This window comes from Lampetra fluviatilis, chromosome 25 (genome assembly GCF_964198595.1).
Source record: "Lampetra fluviatilis chromosome 25, kcLamFluv1.1, whole genome shotgun sequence".
NCBI lineage: Eukaryota > Metazoa > Chordata > Hyperoartia > Petromyzontiformes > Petromyzontidae > Lampetra > Lampetra fluviatilis.
In genome coordinates, this window is record NC_136299.1 from 116,272 (window position 1) to 131,415 (window position 15,144).

At 51.6% G+C, this 15,144-nt stretch overlaps 1 protein-coding gene across 2 annotated transcripts in view; it reads left to right on the top strand.

The window, feature by feature from the left end:
- The window catches only part of LOC144941628 (coiled-coil domain-containing protein 162-like), a 39,619-nt gene that overhangs the window by 20,441 nt on the left and 4,034 nt on the right, over positions 1–15,144 (top strand). The window contains exons 6-9 of one of the 2 annotated variants that reach the window (XM_078867947.1): positions 1,322–1,474; positions 2,266–2,475; positions 3,503–3,611; positions 4,536–4,601. In XM_078867947.1, coding sequence (XP_078724073.1) covers positions 1,322–1,474; positions 2,266–2,475; positions 3,503–3,611; positions 4,536–4,601 — 538 coding nt within the window. The remainder of the gene's footprint in view (positions 1–1,321; positions 1,475–2,265; positions 2,476–3,502; positions 3,612–4,535; positions 4,602–15,144) is intronic. The other variant, XM_078867948.1, reaches the window with a different exon arrangement.

Consider the following 15,144-nt stretch of genomic DNA (forward strand, 5'->3'; position numbering starts at 1 on the left):
GAAAATGCCCATGTTTATACCAATGCTGGCTGTTCACCTTGGGGTGCAAAAGGGATGTCTTCTGGCTCCCACATTATTTAACATCTGTTTTGACCACGTAGTTCGTGAAGCCTTTGATGGCTGTACCGGAGGAATTTCTATCTAGTCCAGATGCAATGGGAGGCTAATCGATGCCCGGGTGCACTCAAGGGATGTCTTCCTATTGGTCAACCATGTTATGTATACCGGTGATCTGGTGATTGCCGCTCATTCAGAGGAGTAGTTGGAGGTGCTGCTGCTGAACCGAAAGCGTGCCACTAAGAGGTAGAGCTTACCATCATACCCACCAAAACTAAGCACCTGCCTGGGTATTTTATACCATCAGATACTCCACCCCCACAACTCCCAATTGGTAATGGGGCAGTTGTGGAGACAGTGGCGAGTATTACCAGCTCTGGTTTGACAGCAGAGGTCTCACTCTGAATCAGTCGAGCGGCATTATCTTTTCATCGGCTGCGTAACACTGTTTTGAAGCTACCTGGTCTCTTGCTGCACACGAAGCTTCAGGTCTTCTTGGCCACGGTCATGCCCTCCCTTCTCTATGCTTGCGAAACGTGGACCCCCCTAATGGAACATCTTCACCAGTGAGAAACATTTAGGCTGGCCTGCCTATATTCCATCCTGGGTTTAACCAGTGTGGATTGTGTGAGGAGCACACATCCTTGAAAGATCTGGACAAAGTCCTATCGGTGAGCTCCTTCGGCAGGCAAGGTTGTGTTGGCTGGGTCAAGTAGCCGGAATGGCCAGCCACCGCATGGCTAACCAGCTGTTGTTCGGCCGGATAGAAGGGGCTAAATGGGCGCGGCACAGGCTAGAGATGGAGTTATGTGGTACAGGAGGACGTAGAGCTCAGTGGACTTGGGGATAACTGGTACCAGCGGTGTCAAGATCGGTCTCTGTGGAGGAGGCTCGTGAAGGACGCTTCTGGGCAGTTGGAGGCAGTCGCCCTCCAGCAAGGAGGGCAGAGAAGCGACGCTCACAACAACGAGCAGAACACCGAGTGGCTAAAACACAGCAAGTTGGCACAGTAGGGGGCACAGGTGGTGCTTAGGCCAGTCATCTCAGTTAGTCGACCCATGGCACCTGGATCTGTGCCGTGACCTGCCAGTGGGCGTTCGACACTTCACGTAGCCTTAACGTGCACATAGCCTGGCACAAGTGCCATGGTGACATCACTATCACTTAATAGCGAATGGCGGTTGTTGTTTTTGTTGTGCGGTGTTGTGTGAGCTGTGCGGTGGTTGTGTGGTCGGTGTTACGCGTGTGGCCGTGTTACGTGCAGGCTCTGGCGCGTCTACGCTCGGAGCAAGCATGCGTGCGGGCCGAGGCCGGCGCCGAGACGACGTCACTGCGCGCCCGCACTCAGGCCCTCCAGCAGGCTTTGACCTGGGCCCAGGCCGAAGGGCAGGAAGCTCGTGCACAGCTCCAGCACGAGGTGCAGCCCCAGTCACATCAAGTGGTCGCAACCGCTACAAATCTCACCATCGCTTCCTTCCATCTGCCATATCCCACGCCTGTTCCCGAGCTGGCATCCAACCTTCGAGGTCTCCTCTTACAGTCTCATCACCCTCCTCTTGGCTTGGGCTTCTCCCCATGGTCACTGACCCACACACGCATACCCCATCCACTGACCCACACACCCATTCCCCACCCACTGACCCACACACCCATTCCCCACCCACCGACCCACACACTCATTCCCCACCCACCCACACACCCATTTCCCACCCACCGACCCACACACGCATTCCCCATCCTTCGCAGCAGTCTCATCCTAATGTTCACCTCCAACATGCTCCCGCCACCTTAAATCCTTGGGACATACATCCACCACCAGCTGCAGCAGCTCCAGAAGTTGCTCACGTGCTTTAATGTTATACATTGGCCAAGAATCAAACTCAGGTGACTGGGTTCATAGGAGTGCCTAGTGCTTACCACTGGGCCATTGCTCCACCCACCCCTATGTAGCTTTGTTTATTGAATCGGTGTGACTCCGATGCTGGGCCAGTGTACAATTATTTAACTATTTTCTGTGCCCTACCGCAGCTGGCAGCCTACTTGGCTGCGCTCGCGTCAAAGTCGCTGCCCCTTCCGTAAGACGACAGCGTTGAGTAAAATCCCACGTTGCGTGTCCGTGTCGTCTGTGTCATCCATGTCATCCGTGTCTGGGTCGTTCGTGTCCGTGTCATCCGTGCCGCTCGCCGTGTCCGTGCCGCGCATCCGCAGCGCGAGCAGCAGCTGGAAAAGTCGCATCGCGAGCAGCAGGAGCGGCAGGTGTGGCGCGCGCGTGAGGAGGCCCATGCAAGCTCGGCGGCGCGGTTCTCCTTGCAGCTGTCGCAGAACGAGCGACAGCTGGGCACCCTGTCGGTGGAGCTGGAGAAGAGCGAGCGTGTGGCCCAGCTCCAGCACAAGCGGCTGGGTGTGGAGAACAGACAGGTGCTCACCTTCATAATCAACGTTTTTGGGTTTAGATCGCGTTGCTCACCTGCGTCGCTCACCTGCGTCGCTCACCTGCGTCGCTCACCTACGTCGCTCACCTACGTCGCTCACCTGCGTCGCTCACCTACGTCGCTCACCTACGTCGCTCACCTACGTCGCTCACCTACGTCGCTCACCTAAGTCACTCACCTACATAACTCACCGACGTCACTCACCTACATCACTAACAGGGCAGACAGGTGCTCACCCACATTACCTACATCACTCACCTCCATTACCCAATGCCCAAATACAAGCCCTGGGGTAACTTCCATGAATTCTACATCAAAACCCATCGATAATGGGTTTAAATGGATTGGATTAACAATGCCAATTGTATAACACAAGGTTAAGGGTCACCAGGGCACACGTTCTGTGCAATTAACGGTCAAAGCCAGGACAAAATTGTAAATGAGGTTTAGCAGTCTTGAGTGACGTTTGAATGGAATGCACAGTTTAGGTGTCGTGTAAACTCCCCCCCCTCACCACCTCCAACAGCCTGCGCTGACCACGGTGGGGAAGCAGGGTCCCACACGACCCTCGAGGTGCAGCAATGGCCCTCATTCCAGGGTCCCAAATTTACCAAATTTGAAAATGACCCGCAAAGTACTTGGTTGGGATTACACAGCAGAGGCGGCAATCATTGCCCGCCTGCTGTCAGAAGGAATGCCCGTTTTTCAAGCGGGGTTGCCGAGTCGCCTTGTGGCCACACAGGGACAGCTGCCACCGGGGGTGCCCTTTCCAACGTGTTGAGATGAGGTGAGAAATGCAAAGCGTTGCGAGACGCCCCGGCGAATAGGAGGGGCGCTATATCAAAAACCAATCGCTAATGTCCATGTACGTGCGTACGTTGAACTTCTTTCGCGCTATACATAGCCAACCGTTCTAATTGGAGGCACGGTTATTAGCCAGCAGTGGGTTGCCAAAAGTGCTGCACGTGTACGATGAGTGTGTCGCGGTGCTGAGCTCTCGGTGGCACCTGCAGATGCGCAGCCAGCTGGAGCAAGAGCGCGGACTCAAGCTGGATGCGTTCCAGCTCGTGGATGAGCTGCAGGGGCAGCTCAACGGCTCCCAGCCCCTCTCACTCTCCGCAGGTGCCGGTCCACAGCGCGCACCGCGGGGGGACATGGAGCACACCGTGTACACGCCACGCACCGTGTACACGCCACGCACCGTGTACACGCCACGCACCGTGTACACGCCACGCACCGTGTACACGCCACGCACCGTGTACACGCCACGCACCGTGTACATGCCACGTACCGTGTACTCGCCATGCACCGTGTACACGCACCGTATACACGCCACGCACCGTGTTCATGCCACGTACCGTGTACTCGCCACGCACCGTGTACACGCACCATGTACACGCTACGCACCGTGTACATGCCACATGCCACGCACACCGTGTACACGCCACGTGCACACATCGCACACACCGAGCAGGGAGCGTCCAACAGTTACATGCACGCACTCCACATGCACACACACCGGAGTGTCATCGTGGTGATCCACTCTGCAGTTGCTTGGAGTGTTGATGGACAATACCAAGCTCGGTCACTTTAAAGCACGAACCACAGTGAATCACTTGGAACACTTTCTGTCAATGATGAGAAACTCATCAGACAAAAAAGTTAATGCAGGTTGGAAACAAATACTCGTAATAATAATGATAATAATAGTAATGCACACACGAGGTGCATTATATAGGTGCAATTGTGATCATAGTTTCATCCCATTTTCCAAACCTGTACAATAACATGATCCCACGCCTTGTGGTGAACTCTTTTCTATGGCACTAATCCCACACGCCAGCTGTGCCGGTACGGTGGTGGAGGTATTGTGTTGTGCGTTTTCGATGTTTGTGCGGAAACAACTGCCGCCAAATACCATGCCATGCCAGCTGTCATTCAGAGCCGTCGGGCTAACAAATTCAACGCCAAAACAGTTTATTTAACAATAACACCTCCTCTGTGTTAGCTACTAAGATTTCGCGGGTTCCATGCCTTGTTTTGCAGCCTCACGCAGTCGATCTGCATTGTCACAGCTACAGGGCCACAGCAGGAGCAGCAGCAGCAGCAGGCGTAAGTGATGGTCCCTCACGAGAAACGATTCCAAGCGTCACAGTGGCACAGAATGCGCGCACACCGCGGGTAACAAACAGGGTTGCTGCCACCTGTCCGGGTGTGACCCGGACAGTCCTGGAACTGGCATCTGTGTTGGTGGGGCAACATTTCTTTAGAACTGTTTAGTTTGTTGTCGTTCCCCCGCACCTCCGATTAGCACGGTTGGCTATGTAGGATGCGAAAGACGTTCAACGTATATACATACGTCCAACAGGAATCGATTTTTACTGAAACCTGGTCGCGGTATTGTTGTGATGACCTTTATTGCAGTAAACCACGTTTCTCATAGCAGACCTCGGGCTGACTGACAAAATATGCTCGGGGTTAAACATGCAATCTCTCGACCGATTTCAACTTTCAGGGCCTCGTCAGCAGAGTCAAGCCAGGTAAACAGTTTACCAGGTAAGGCCCACTGAGCTATATCGCTCTTTTTAGAAGCTACCTGGCCATAAATGACAGCTCAACGAAGTGACTTATCATGTTGGAATTTATAGCAGCCAAATACTCTAAACGCTTATTCATTTTAACTGCGGAGGGTAAAACCAGAGGACCCGGAGAAAAATCCACGCGACCACAGGGAGAGAGACACGCAAACTCCAAATATACAGGTGTCAGGGTTGGGATCGAACCCATGACCTGTATACCAGTGCCCCAGTTGCTGCTTGGATGGCAGCCGTTAAGGGCGAGGGCCCTCTGTCTTTTTAGCCCATCAACTTACAGGGTCTCCAGACCAATATTAGCCATCAGCATTTATTTTAACAAGTGTAATGCGAGCGTAAATGGGGTTGTTGCTGGGCTCTGGCCCAATCACACGGCCCGGGGTATTGGGGGGCGGAGCCTGGTCTGCGGGGCGTGTGGAAGGGGCCACCGTTCACCTCGGCTCCAATGGGAGGCGAAGTGAATGGGGGCGGAGCCAGCAGGGCAGTATGGGAAGGCCGGATCTGACGATCCGGAAGGGGAGGAGTCAGGGTCACGTGGGGGGAGAGGATATAAGTTGGAGCCCAGAAGAGATCGGCACAGTTGGAGAAGTTAAGAGGCTGAGCCACGTTGGGTGGTGAGAGGAGATCCGCGCCATCGGCCACGTGGCCGAAGGACCTCAGCACGCCGTCGGCCAGCGGAGTACGGGAGTGGAGGAGCTAATGGAGGAGCGTGTGCGGCACGCGAGAGGAGACACTGGTCCCTTATCAGGACCAGCGGGGTGTGAGGAAGAGTGGAGGAGCTGACGAGGGAGCGCGTGCGGGGCGCACGCAAGACGACACTGGTCTGCGGAGGAGACCAGCGGGGTGCGGAGAAAGAACCTAAATAAAAGACCAACGGAGACCAGCAGTGCCTGATGGAGTCTTTTATTACACAAGCAAACTCTCGAGCAGTGAAGTTCTTTTACAACCACGCATTCCCCACCCACCGAGAATCTGCAGCTCAGGAACACTGAATAATAATGTTCAACTTGTAACGCGCCTCTGTCGCAGAGTAATCGCTCACTTTCGTACTTGCGAAGAGGAATCACAGACAACCAGGAAGGCAGTAGCAATGCGGTAAGCCGGTGCCAACAATTGCCCAAGCTCTGCGGTCCTCTATTTATGAAGGTGTTTTCGGTCAACAAATGAGTGTTTACATTTGCGAGGAAGCCGGAGTACGTGGACAAAACCCACGCGTGTGCGAGGTGGAAACACTCTATTCCCTGCTGACGGAACAGGTGGAGTCCAGATCTTTCTGTACTGCCTTCTCCTGGCGAGCCCGCTTGACACCTCATTGACACCCATGGGATTACAGGCTGCCACGTGCCCAGCCACGACTGCTGGATTACAGCCTGTCACGTGCCTAGCCACGACTGCTGGATTACAGGCTGCCACGTGCCTAGTCATGACTGCTGGATTACAGGCTGCCACGTGCCTAGCCACGACTGCTGGATTACAGCCTGTCACGTGCCTAGCCACGACTGCTGGATTACAGGCTGCCACGTGCGTAGCCACGACTGCTGGATTACAGGCTGCCACGTGCGTAGCCACGACCGCTGGATTACAGGCTGCCACGTGCCTAGCCACGACTGCTGGATTACAGCCTGCCACGTGCGTAGCCACGACTGCTGGATTACAGGCTGCCACGTGCCTAGCCATGACTGCTTGATTACAGGCTGCCATGTGCCTAGTCACGTCTGCTGGATTACAGCCTGCCACATGCGTAGCCACGACTGCTGGATTACAGGCTGCCACGTGCGTAGCCACGACTGCTGGATTACAGCCTGCCACGTGCCTAGCCACGACTGCTGGATTACAGCCTGCCACGTGCGTAGCCACGACTGCTGGATTACAGCCTGCCACGTGCCTAGCCACGACTGCTTGATTACAGGCTGCCACGTGCCTAGTCACAACTGCTGGATTACAGCCTGCCACGTGCCTAGTCACGAATGCTGGATTACAGCCTGCCACTTGCCTAGTCACGACTGCTGGATTACAGCCTGCCACGTGCCTAGCCACGACTGCTGGATTACAGGCTGCCACGTAACTAGTCACGACTGCTGGATTACAGCCTGCCACGTGCCTAGCCACGACTGCTGGATTACAGCCTGCCACATGCGTAGCCACGACTGCTGGATTACAGGCTGCCACGTGCCTAGCCACGACTGCTGGATTACAGCCTGCCAGGTGCGTAGCCACGACTGCTGGATTACAGGCTGCCACGTGCCTAGCCACGACTGCTTGATTACAGGCTGCCATGTGCCTAGTCACGTCTGCTGGATTACAGCCTGCCACATGCGTAGCCACGACTGCTGGATTACAGGCTGCCACGTGCGTAGCCACGACTGCTGGATTACAGGCTGCCACGTGCCTAGCCACGACTGCTGGATTACAGCCTGCCACGTGCGTAGCCACGACTGCTGGATTACAGCCTGCCACGTGCCTAGCCACGACTGCTTGATTACAGGCTGCCACGTGCCTAGTCACGACTGCTGGATTACAGCCTGCCACGTGTCTAGTCACGAATGCTGGATTACAGCCTGCCACTTGCCTAGTCACGACTGCTGGATTACAGCCTGCCACGTGCCTAGCCACGACTGCTGGATTACAGGCTGCCACGTAACTAGTCACGACTGCTGGATTACAGCCTGCCACGTGCCTAGCCACGACTGCTGGATTACAGCCTGCCACATTCGTAGCCACGACTGCTGGATTACAGGCTGCCACGTGCCTAGCCACGACTGCTGGATTACAGGCTGCCACGTGCCTAGTCACGACTGCTTGATTAGAGGCTGCCACGTGACTAGTCACGACTGCTGGATTACAGCCTGCCACGTGCCTAGTCACGACTGCTGGATTACAGGCTGCCACGTGCCTAACCACGACTGCTGGATTACAGGCTGCCACGTGCGTAGCCACGACTGCTGGATTACAGGCTGCCACGTGCGTAGCCACGACTGCTGGATTACAGGCTGCCACATGCATAGCCACGACTGCTGAAATACAGGCTGCCACATGCGTAGCCATGACTGCTGGATTACAGGCTGCCACATGCGTAGCCATGTCTGCCTAGCTAAAATGTGACACACGAGTCACACGCGGAGGACATTGGGCCGCTGTGTGATCAATGACACAAAGAGAAGCATGCGAGCACTAAGAAGCGTTGGCACGTGCCGGGTGTGAATTTTAACACGCTAAATAAAAAGCACGTGCTTCACTTCACATGTGTAATAAAGCTCGTTGAGACGACTTCTGGAATCCGTCTTTTATTCAACTTATGTTACAGTTACTTCACGCTGCTGATAGGCAGCGTGAGAGGGACAGATAGACAGAGAGAGACGCACTTCCACGTGGCAACTCGGAGCCCCGCTCCCGCGTGGCCCCCTTCCTCTGTTCGTTCCCGTTCTGACCACGTGTCGTTCGTCTCCACCCCTATTTAATACCCGGGTCACGTGGTACGTTTCCGCCAATCCTCGTTAGCCTGCATCGAATCTTCCAGGCTTCCTTGTCAGCTCCCGGGACCACGCCCCTGACTCATCTCCCCATTGGCTGAGGCCAAAGCCAGCAGAACCAATCCTTATAGCTGTCACATTTCCATCACGTCAGGGCCATGCCCCCAGGCTTCCCCCCATTGGCTGTAAACCAGGACCGGCAGAGCCAATCACCATGACGAGTTGTGATACGTCAGTGAGCCGGATATATCCTCATATTACACATGCATCACTTTCACCAATACTTTGACTTGAAAGATTCCAAGAACACAGGATGAGACGTTACTATCCTTTGTGCAAGCACTTCCAAGAGTTCATGAACAGTGAGCCTGGTGAAATTTGGGGAGCGCATCGTCAGTAGTGTACCTTTGGTTCATAGGGTGTTTCGGCTTTTCACACTATACACCCTCCCCAAAGGCGGCCAGCGACAGGGTGATCAATCCTACGCTTGCGTCCCATTCCCAATTAGTCATAGGAGTTGCCTTGTTGTTGATAGCCAACATCCCATGGGACTATGCATGGCAGGGGCATCCTCCTCCCTGAGTCAAGCATTGTTGACCGCATACCTCCTGGCCCTCTCACTTCGGGGCCCAGCTGGGGTCTTTCCTCTTCATCCAGAGCCACTGACTGCTGCCTTCTGCCGCCTCCGATACAGCTCTGATTGCCGAATGCTGGCTCTGGCCCTTAATTCCCAGGTCTCTAAGCAGTCTGGTTGTAGATGTTGCCACAAAACCTCTGCAGCCCACCTCCACTGGTCGGACTTCTGTGTTCCAGCCATGATGCCGTGCTTCGGCAGCTAGATTGGCATAGTGCAGATGTTTTTGCACATAAGCCTCATCTACTGAGTCCTCCCAGGGTACTGTGAGCTCAATGATGAAGACCTTCTTGAGCGAACGGGACCAGAGCACCATGTCAGGTCTTAGGGTTGTGGTTGCGATCTCCGGAGGAAACACAAGTTGCCGGACAATGTCAGCTAGCATTTTCCAGTCGCGGGCCAAGCGCAGCTGGTCTCGCTCTGATGGTGTAGTGGTCTAGCCCCTTCGCGGACAAAGGTCGTCCGTAATGGGTGTGATGCTTCTGGGGGTGATAGGGAGTTGGTGGCAGCTCGCTTGTCCTCCAGGGCGGACGCAAGGTTTTTAAGGACTTGGTTGTGACGCCAAGTGTAGCGTCCTTGGGTGAGGCTTGTTTTACACCCTGTGAGAATGTGCCTGAGGTTGGCTGGCATGGAACAGAGGGCACAGTCCGGATCTTCACCATACCATTGGTGAAGATTAACTGGTGTTGGAAGGACGTCATATGTTGCTCTGATGGAAAAGCTCAACCGCCTCGCTTACATGGCCCACAGATCCTTCCAGCTGATCTTCCGCTTCTCCACACTGTCCCATCGAGTCCACTGTCCCTGTTTGGCAAGAGAGACTGCCTTGGCCCACCTTGCAGCCTCCTCCTGATGGCGTACTTCCTGCACTACCATCTTCCGCCGCTCTGGTGCAGTGGCCTTACTCCAAGCAGCACGGCTAGTTAGCCCAAGGCCTCCTCTCCCTTGCTGAACATGACCCACAATGTCAGCATGTCTGAGGGCTGTTGTTGCCTCCTGGACTGCTGTTCCTGGCCTCCATTTGCGCCCAGTTGCCAAGGTCGGCGCGTTGTTGCTCACCACTGGGTCTCGAGATTCATTCAGTGTCATCTGGAGCCTGGTTTTTGCACACTTGAATTCCTCTGTTAGACTGGTGAGGGGCAGCTTGAGGACACCATCTCCATAGAGGCCTATGGTGGTAAGGCATCGTGGAACTCCGAGCCACTTCTTTAAGTACCCTGTGACTCCTCTTTCCATCTTCTCCACTGTTGAGATTGGAACCTCATACACTGCTAGGGGCCACAACACCCGGGGTAGGAAACCAAACTGCAGACACCAGGCCTTTAACTTTCCAGGTAGCTGGGTGTTGTCGATGGACTGTAGGCTACAACTGATGTCTTTGCGCAGCTGTTGCACCTGTTTTTTGTCCTTCAGGCTTGCATCATACCACCTTCCAAGGCTTTTTAGCGGCTGCTCAGACACTGTTGGGATTGGGTCATCTCCGATGAAGAATTTCAGGTCAGTGAGTACTCCCTTCACAATCGAGATGCTGCGTGACTTGGATGGTTTAATCTTCATACGGGCCCAGCTGATGTTCTCCTCGAGGTTTCTGAGCAGTCTCCTGGTGCATGGGACAGTGGTGGTCAATGTTGTAATGTCGTCCATGTAGGCTCTGAGTGGAGGGAGGCGAAAACCAGAGTCGACTCGCTGTCCACCAGCAACCCATTTTGAGGATCTGATGATAACCTCCATTGCCATTATGAATGCCAATGGAGAAATGGTACATCCCGCCATTATACCTACATTCAGGCACTGCCATGAGGTGGTGAACTCTGAGGTGGTGAAGCAGAATTTCAGATCCTGGAAGTACGACTTCACCAGGGTTGTGATGATGTCCGGTATGTGGAAAAACCTGAAGGCAGACCACAGGAGTTCATGGGGCACAGAGCCAAATGCGTTGGCGAGGTCGAGGAAGACTACATGGAGGTCCCTTTTCTCCACCTTGGCCATTTGGATCTGGTGCCATATCATGCTGGAATGTTCCAAGCAGCCAGAGAACCCTGATATTCCTGCCGTCTGTACAGATGTATCGACGTATGCATTCCTTTGCAGGTACTCGGCCATCCTCTGGGCAATGACCCGAAAGAAGATTTTACCCTCGACATTCAGTAAGGAGATTGGGCGGAATTGGCTGATGTTCACTGCATCCTTCTCCTTAGGGATCAGGACCCCGCCTGCCCTACGCCACACTTTGGGTATTATCTTCTTTTGCCAAGCTGTTCTCATAAGCCTCCAGAGGAACCTCAGGACGTCCGGTGCGTTCTTATACACTTTGTACGGGACTCCATTTGGCCCCGGGGCTGATGCTGTTCTTGCCCGTCGAACTGTGTTTTCCACCTCTTTCCATGTCGGAGGGCTGGTCTCAATATGATGTTCCGGGGGTTCAATGGGTGGGATATCTGATGGGATGGCCAGATGTTCATGTCGCTTTGAGTCAAAGTTTGTTGTTCTCAGGTGCTCCTCTAGGTCTTTCTTTGTTGTTTTTAGAGCTCCACTTTTTTCCTTCGTGAAGAGACTTTTAAGGAACTTGAAGGGATCTTTATAGAATCGAGTTCTAGTTTGTTCTTTCTTCCTTCTGCGTTTCCGTAGGTTCTCTGCTCTACGGAGGGATGCCAACCGGGTTTTGATGTCAGCCTGAAGTGCCTCTATGCCCTCCTTTTCCACTTCCGAGGCCTTTTTCCACTGTTTCTTAAGCTGTCTCCTTTCTTGAACGAGGCGCTTGATTTCTTGTTGCCTCCAGGAAACTGGTGGGGTTGGAACCTTTCTCCCATCTTTTGCCTTTTGCACTCCAAAGCTTTCTACCCCGTACTCATAGATGATGTCCCCCATCCTCTCCAACTTCTTCTCCACTGTGCCTCGAAGTTTCTCGAGGGTCAAGGTAAGGTCAGTATTCACTATTTCCCACAACTTCTTGTCACTGGTGCCAGGCCACTTCACATAAGGTCTGTGCCCTGGTAGTCTCCTCTCGACTGCAGGTCTGGGAGGCTGGGTGAGTTCCACTCCTGTTGTTGGTTCCACCTGAGTTGTTACTTCGGTGCTTGAGTTTACGTCCTCCATGACAGTGGTACTGATGCACTGCAAACTATGGTTTGCGTCCAGTTGCTGTGCTTCATTCGACTGATTTGATCGCTTTCGCAGAAAGTAATCAATGCGAGGCCTCTGTCTCTCTTTACCCAAACACCCCTTCTTCCGCTGGTGGATCCTCAACCCATGGTGTGATGTAACTTTCCTCCAACCACAGACATATACATAACTAATTGTGGAACTTCGATTGACAACTTCAATCTGCTCTCTTGCGAGTGACGGATTTAGAAGGGCGCCGACAAATGGGGTTAAAAATCAGTCATGGACATGGCAGCCAAGGGAGGAAATGTGATCAAGATGATGGTGGCCATTGCAGGAGAGCGCGCACCACAATCTGAACATGTGTGAGGGGGAGATGAATTGCAGCGGAAGGGATGAGGCAGTGGCAACACTGAGGGGGAGGGAAGTCTTACTCCATTCGTCAAGTTCAGGATTGCGCATCGAGTGTTTTTTGTTTGTTTTGTTATCATGGAAGGAACACTGAATAATAATAATAATGTTCAACTTGTAACGCGCCTCTGTCGCATAGTAATCACTCACTCTCGTACTCGCGAAGAAGAATCACATGGAAGGATAATATATCGTATTGGTTCTTTCGGTAAAGTCACGTAGAAGGGAAATAATAAAATAATAAAACATAAAATACAATTCTCACGAAGTTTCGGCCACAACGCAAGCAGCTGTCCTCAGGTGAAGAACAGGTCTGTCGGAAAGACAGCTGTCTTTACGTGACTTTACCGAAAGAACCAAGAAGATGAATCCCTGCAGTCACGAAAGCTTTAAATCGAAAGATGATAATATACTTCCATTTTTATCATAGAAGAATAATAATAAGATGAATAGGTGCTGGGAGCTCATGTTGTGAGCTCACTCGTCCTGCCGTGACTGCAGGCAGGCCTAAGCATTGCACAGAGCAAGCCACGGCTTGACAACACCTCAATGTGATGGAAATAAGAATAAGCTTTTACCCTTTCCAGCAATTACACAGGAGGTGTTAAGCTGTTCGGACATCAATTAGACACCTATTCCAAGGCATCAAGTCTGCATTAACCACACATGCTTGTGGTAAAACATGCAAACAAACATGTTCTGATAATTCATTATGTAACACGATTTTTGTTGTTGGGTAGTAAGTGTTATTTTCTAATTGCTTATGCCTCAAAGTATAGAAAATGGCTATTATTCCCGACAAAGGGGCCGTCAATAAATTACGTCACACACCTCGGGGGGGGGGGGGGGGGGTCAGACATTTGTGACGATGTGTGACAAGGGGGGGAGGGGGAGTTTGAGAAATGTGACGTCACATCAAAATGCGCAACTTTAAATACATTTTAACAATAAAATTGTTATAACATTAATTTTGATAAATTTTCATTATTGACTATTTGATTATTTAAATTTACTAAGGTCACCTTTATTTATTCCATGAAGGAGTATTTTTCTTCTCCATGGGAGAATGGAGAAGCATACATTTTGTACATTTTTTGAATGGTTGTTAGTAAACATTTTGATTTTAATGATTCTACCAGGGCTTTTCATTCTGTGGAATTAGTATGATTGTTATAATTGTACTCTCCAAAACTTAAACTTCAAATCTAGATTGTACTCTCCATTTAGCTTCGTTCTACTACAAAGTTTCAAGTATTTTTTATAGTTATAATTACTTTTCATATTTTATAATTATAAGAGAATTTCAATATAATATTCTGAACATCTGCAGTTTTAGTTAGACGTTGAATATTTTCAAGTGAGTTTTATGCTAAATTTCAGCTTTTCAACGCCTCCTACAACATCCGAGTGGAGCGCCACGTTCAATACGCACGACAATGACAATAGTTTAAAGTGATTTGAAGCATGTTTTATTTTCAAAATATAAATATGGTTTTGGGGGGAGGCAGAGATTTGTGACGTCATATTTGAGGGGGGTCTGACTTTTTGTGACGAGGGGGGGGAGGGGGAGTCAAAAATCGGCCAAAATCACGTAACGTAATTTATAGACGGCCCCAAACTTTGCTTTTGTGGCCAGGACTTTACGTGAAGGAATGACACAAATGTACACGTTTTATCATTGAAAATAGGTAAATTTCAAAATATCACTGTCATGGTCACAAAAGCAAAGTTTGTGGGGAATAACAGCCATTTTCTGTACTTTTGAGGCATAAGCAATGAGAAAATAACACTTACTACCCAGGAACAAAATGGATTTTATTTTATTACACAGTGTTATAATGTAGCTATTGTCTTTGTTTTATCACAAGCATGTGTGGGTTAATGCAGAATCGACGCTTTGCAGTAGGTGTCTATTTGGTGTTCAAACATCGTAACACCCTCCCGTATTAATGCTGGATTAGGGTAAAGCACGTTTTTTTTCTTCTCAGAATTTTTATGTTGGCAAACGGGTCCCCGACACAGCACTCTCTGTTCGCACGCTCTAGGAGAGAGAGGGAGGGAGATAGATTCGGAGGAGCGGGAAACCACAGACAAGTGGGAAGACGGCTGGAACTGGCGCCAGTAATTGTTGCAAGCTCTGCGGTCCTACATTGCGATGTTTGGCCAACCCCATTGACGAATGTTATCCGGAGTCACCGGACAAAAACCCCTGCTTGCAAAGGGGGGGGGGGGGGTAGCACTCAATCCCCGTAAATATGGAATACAAATGGAAATTAAGAATAAACTATTGCATGTGAAGTATTGGAATGACGGCAGGAAACCACTTGACGGGTAGCACACTTTTTATTAAACCTTGACTTGTCACGATACAACGTGTGGTCACTATTCCTCTGACTACACACACTTCACTTGACACGTGTGGTCACTATTCCTCTGACTACACA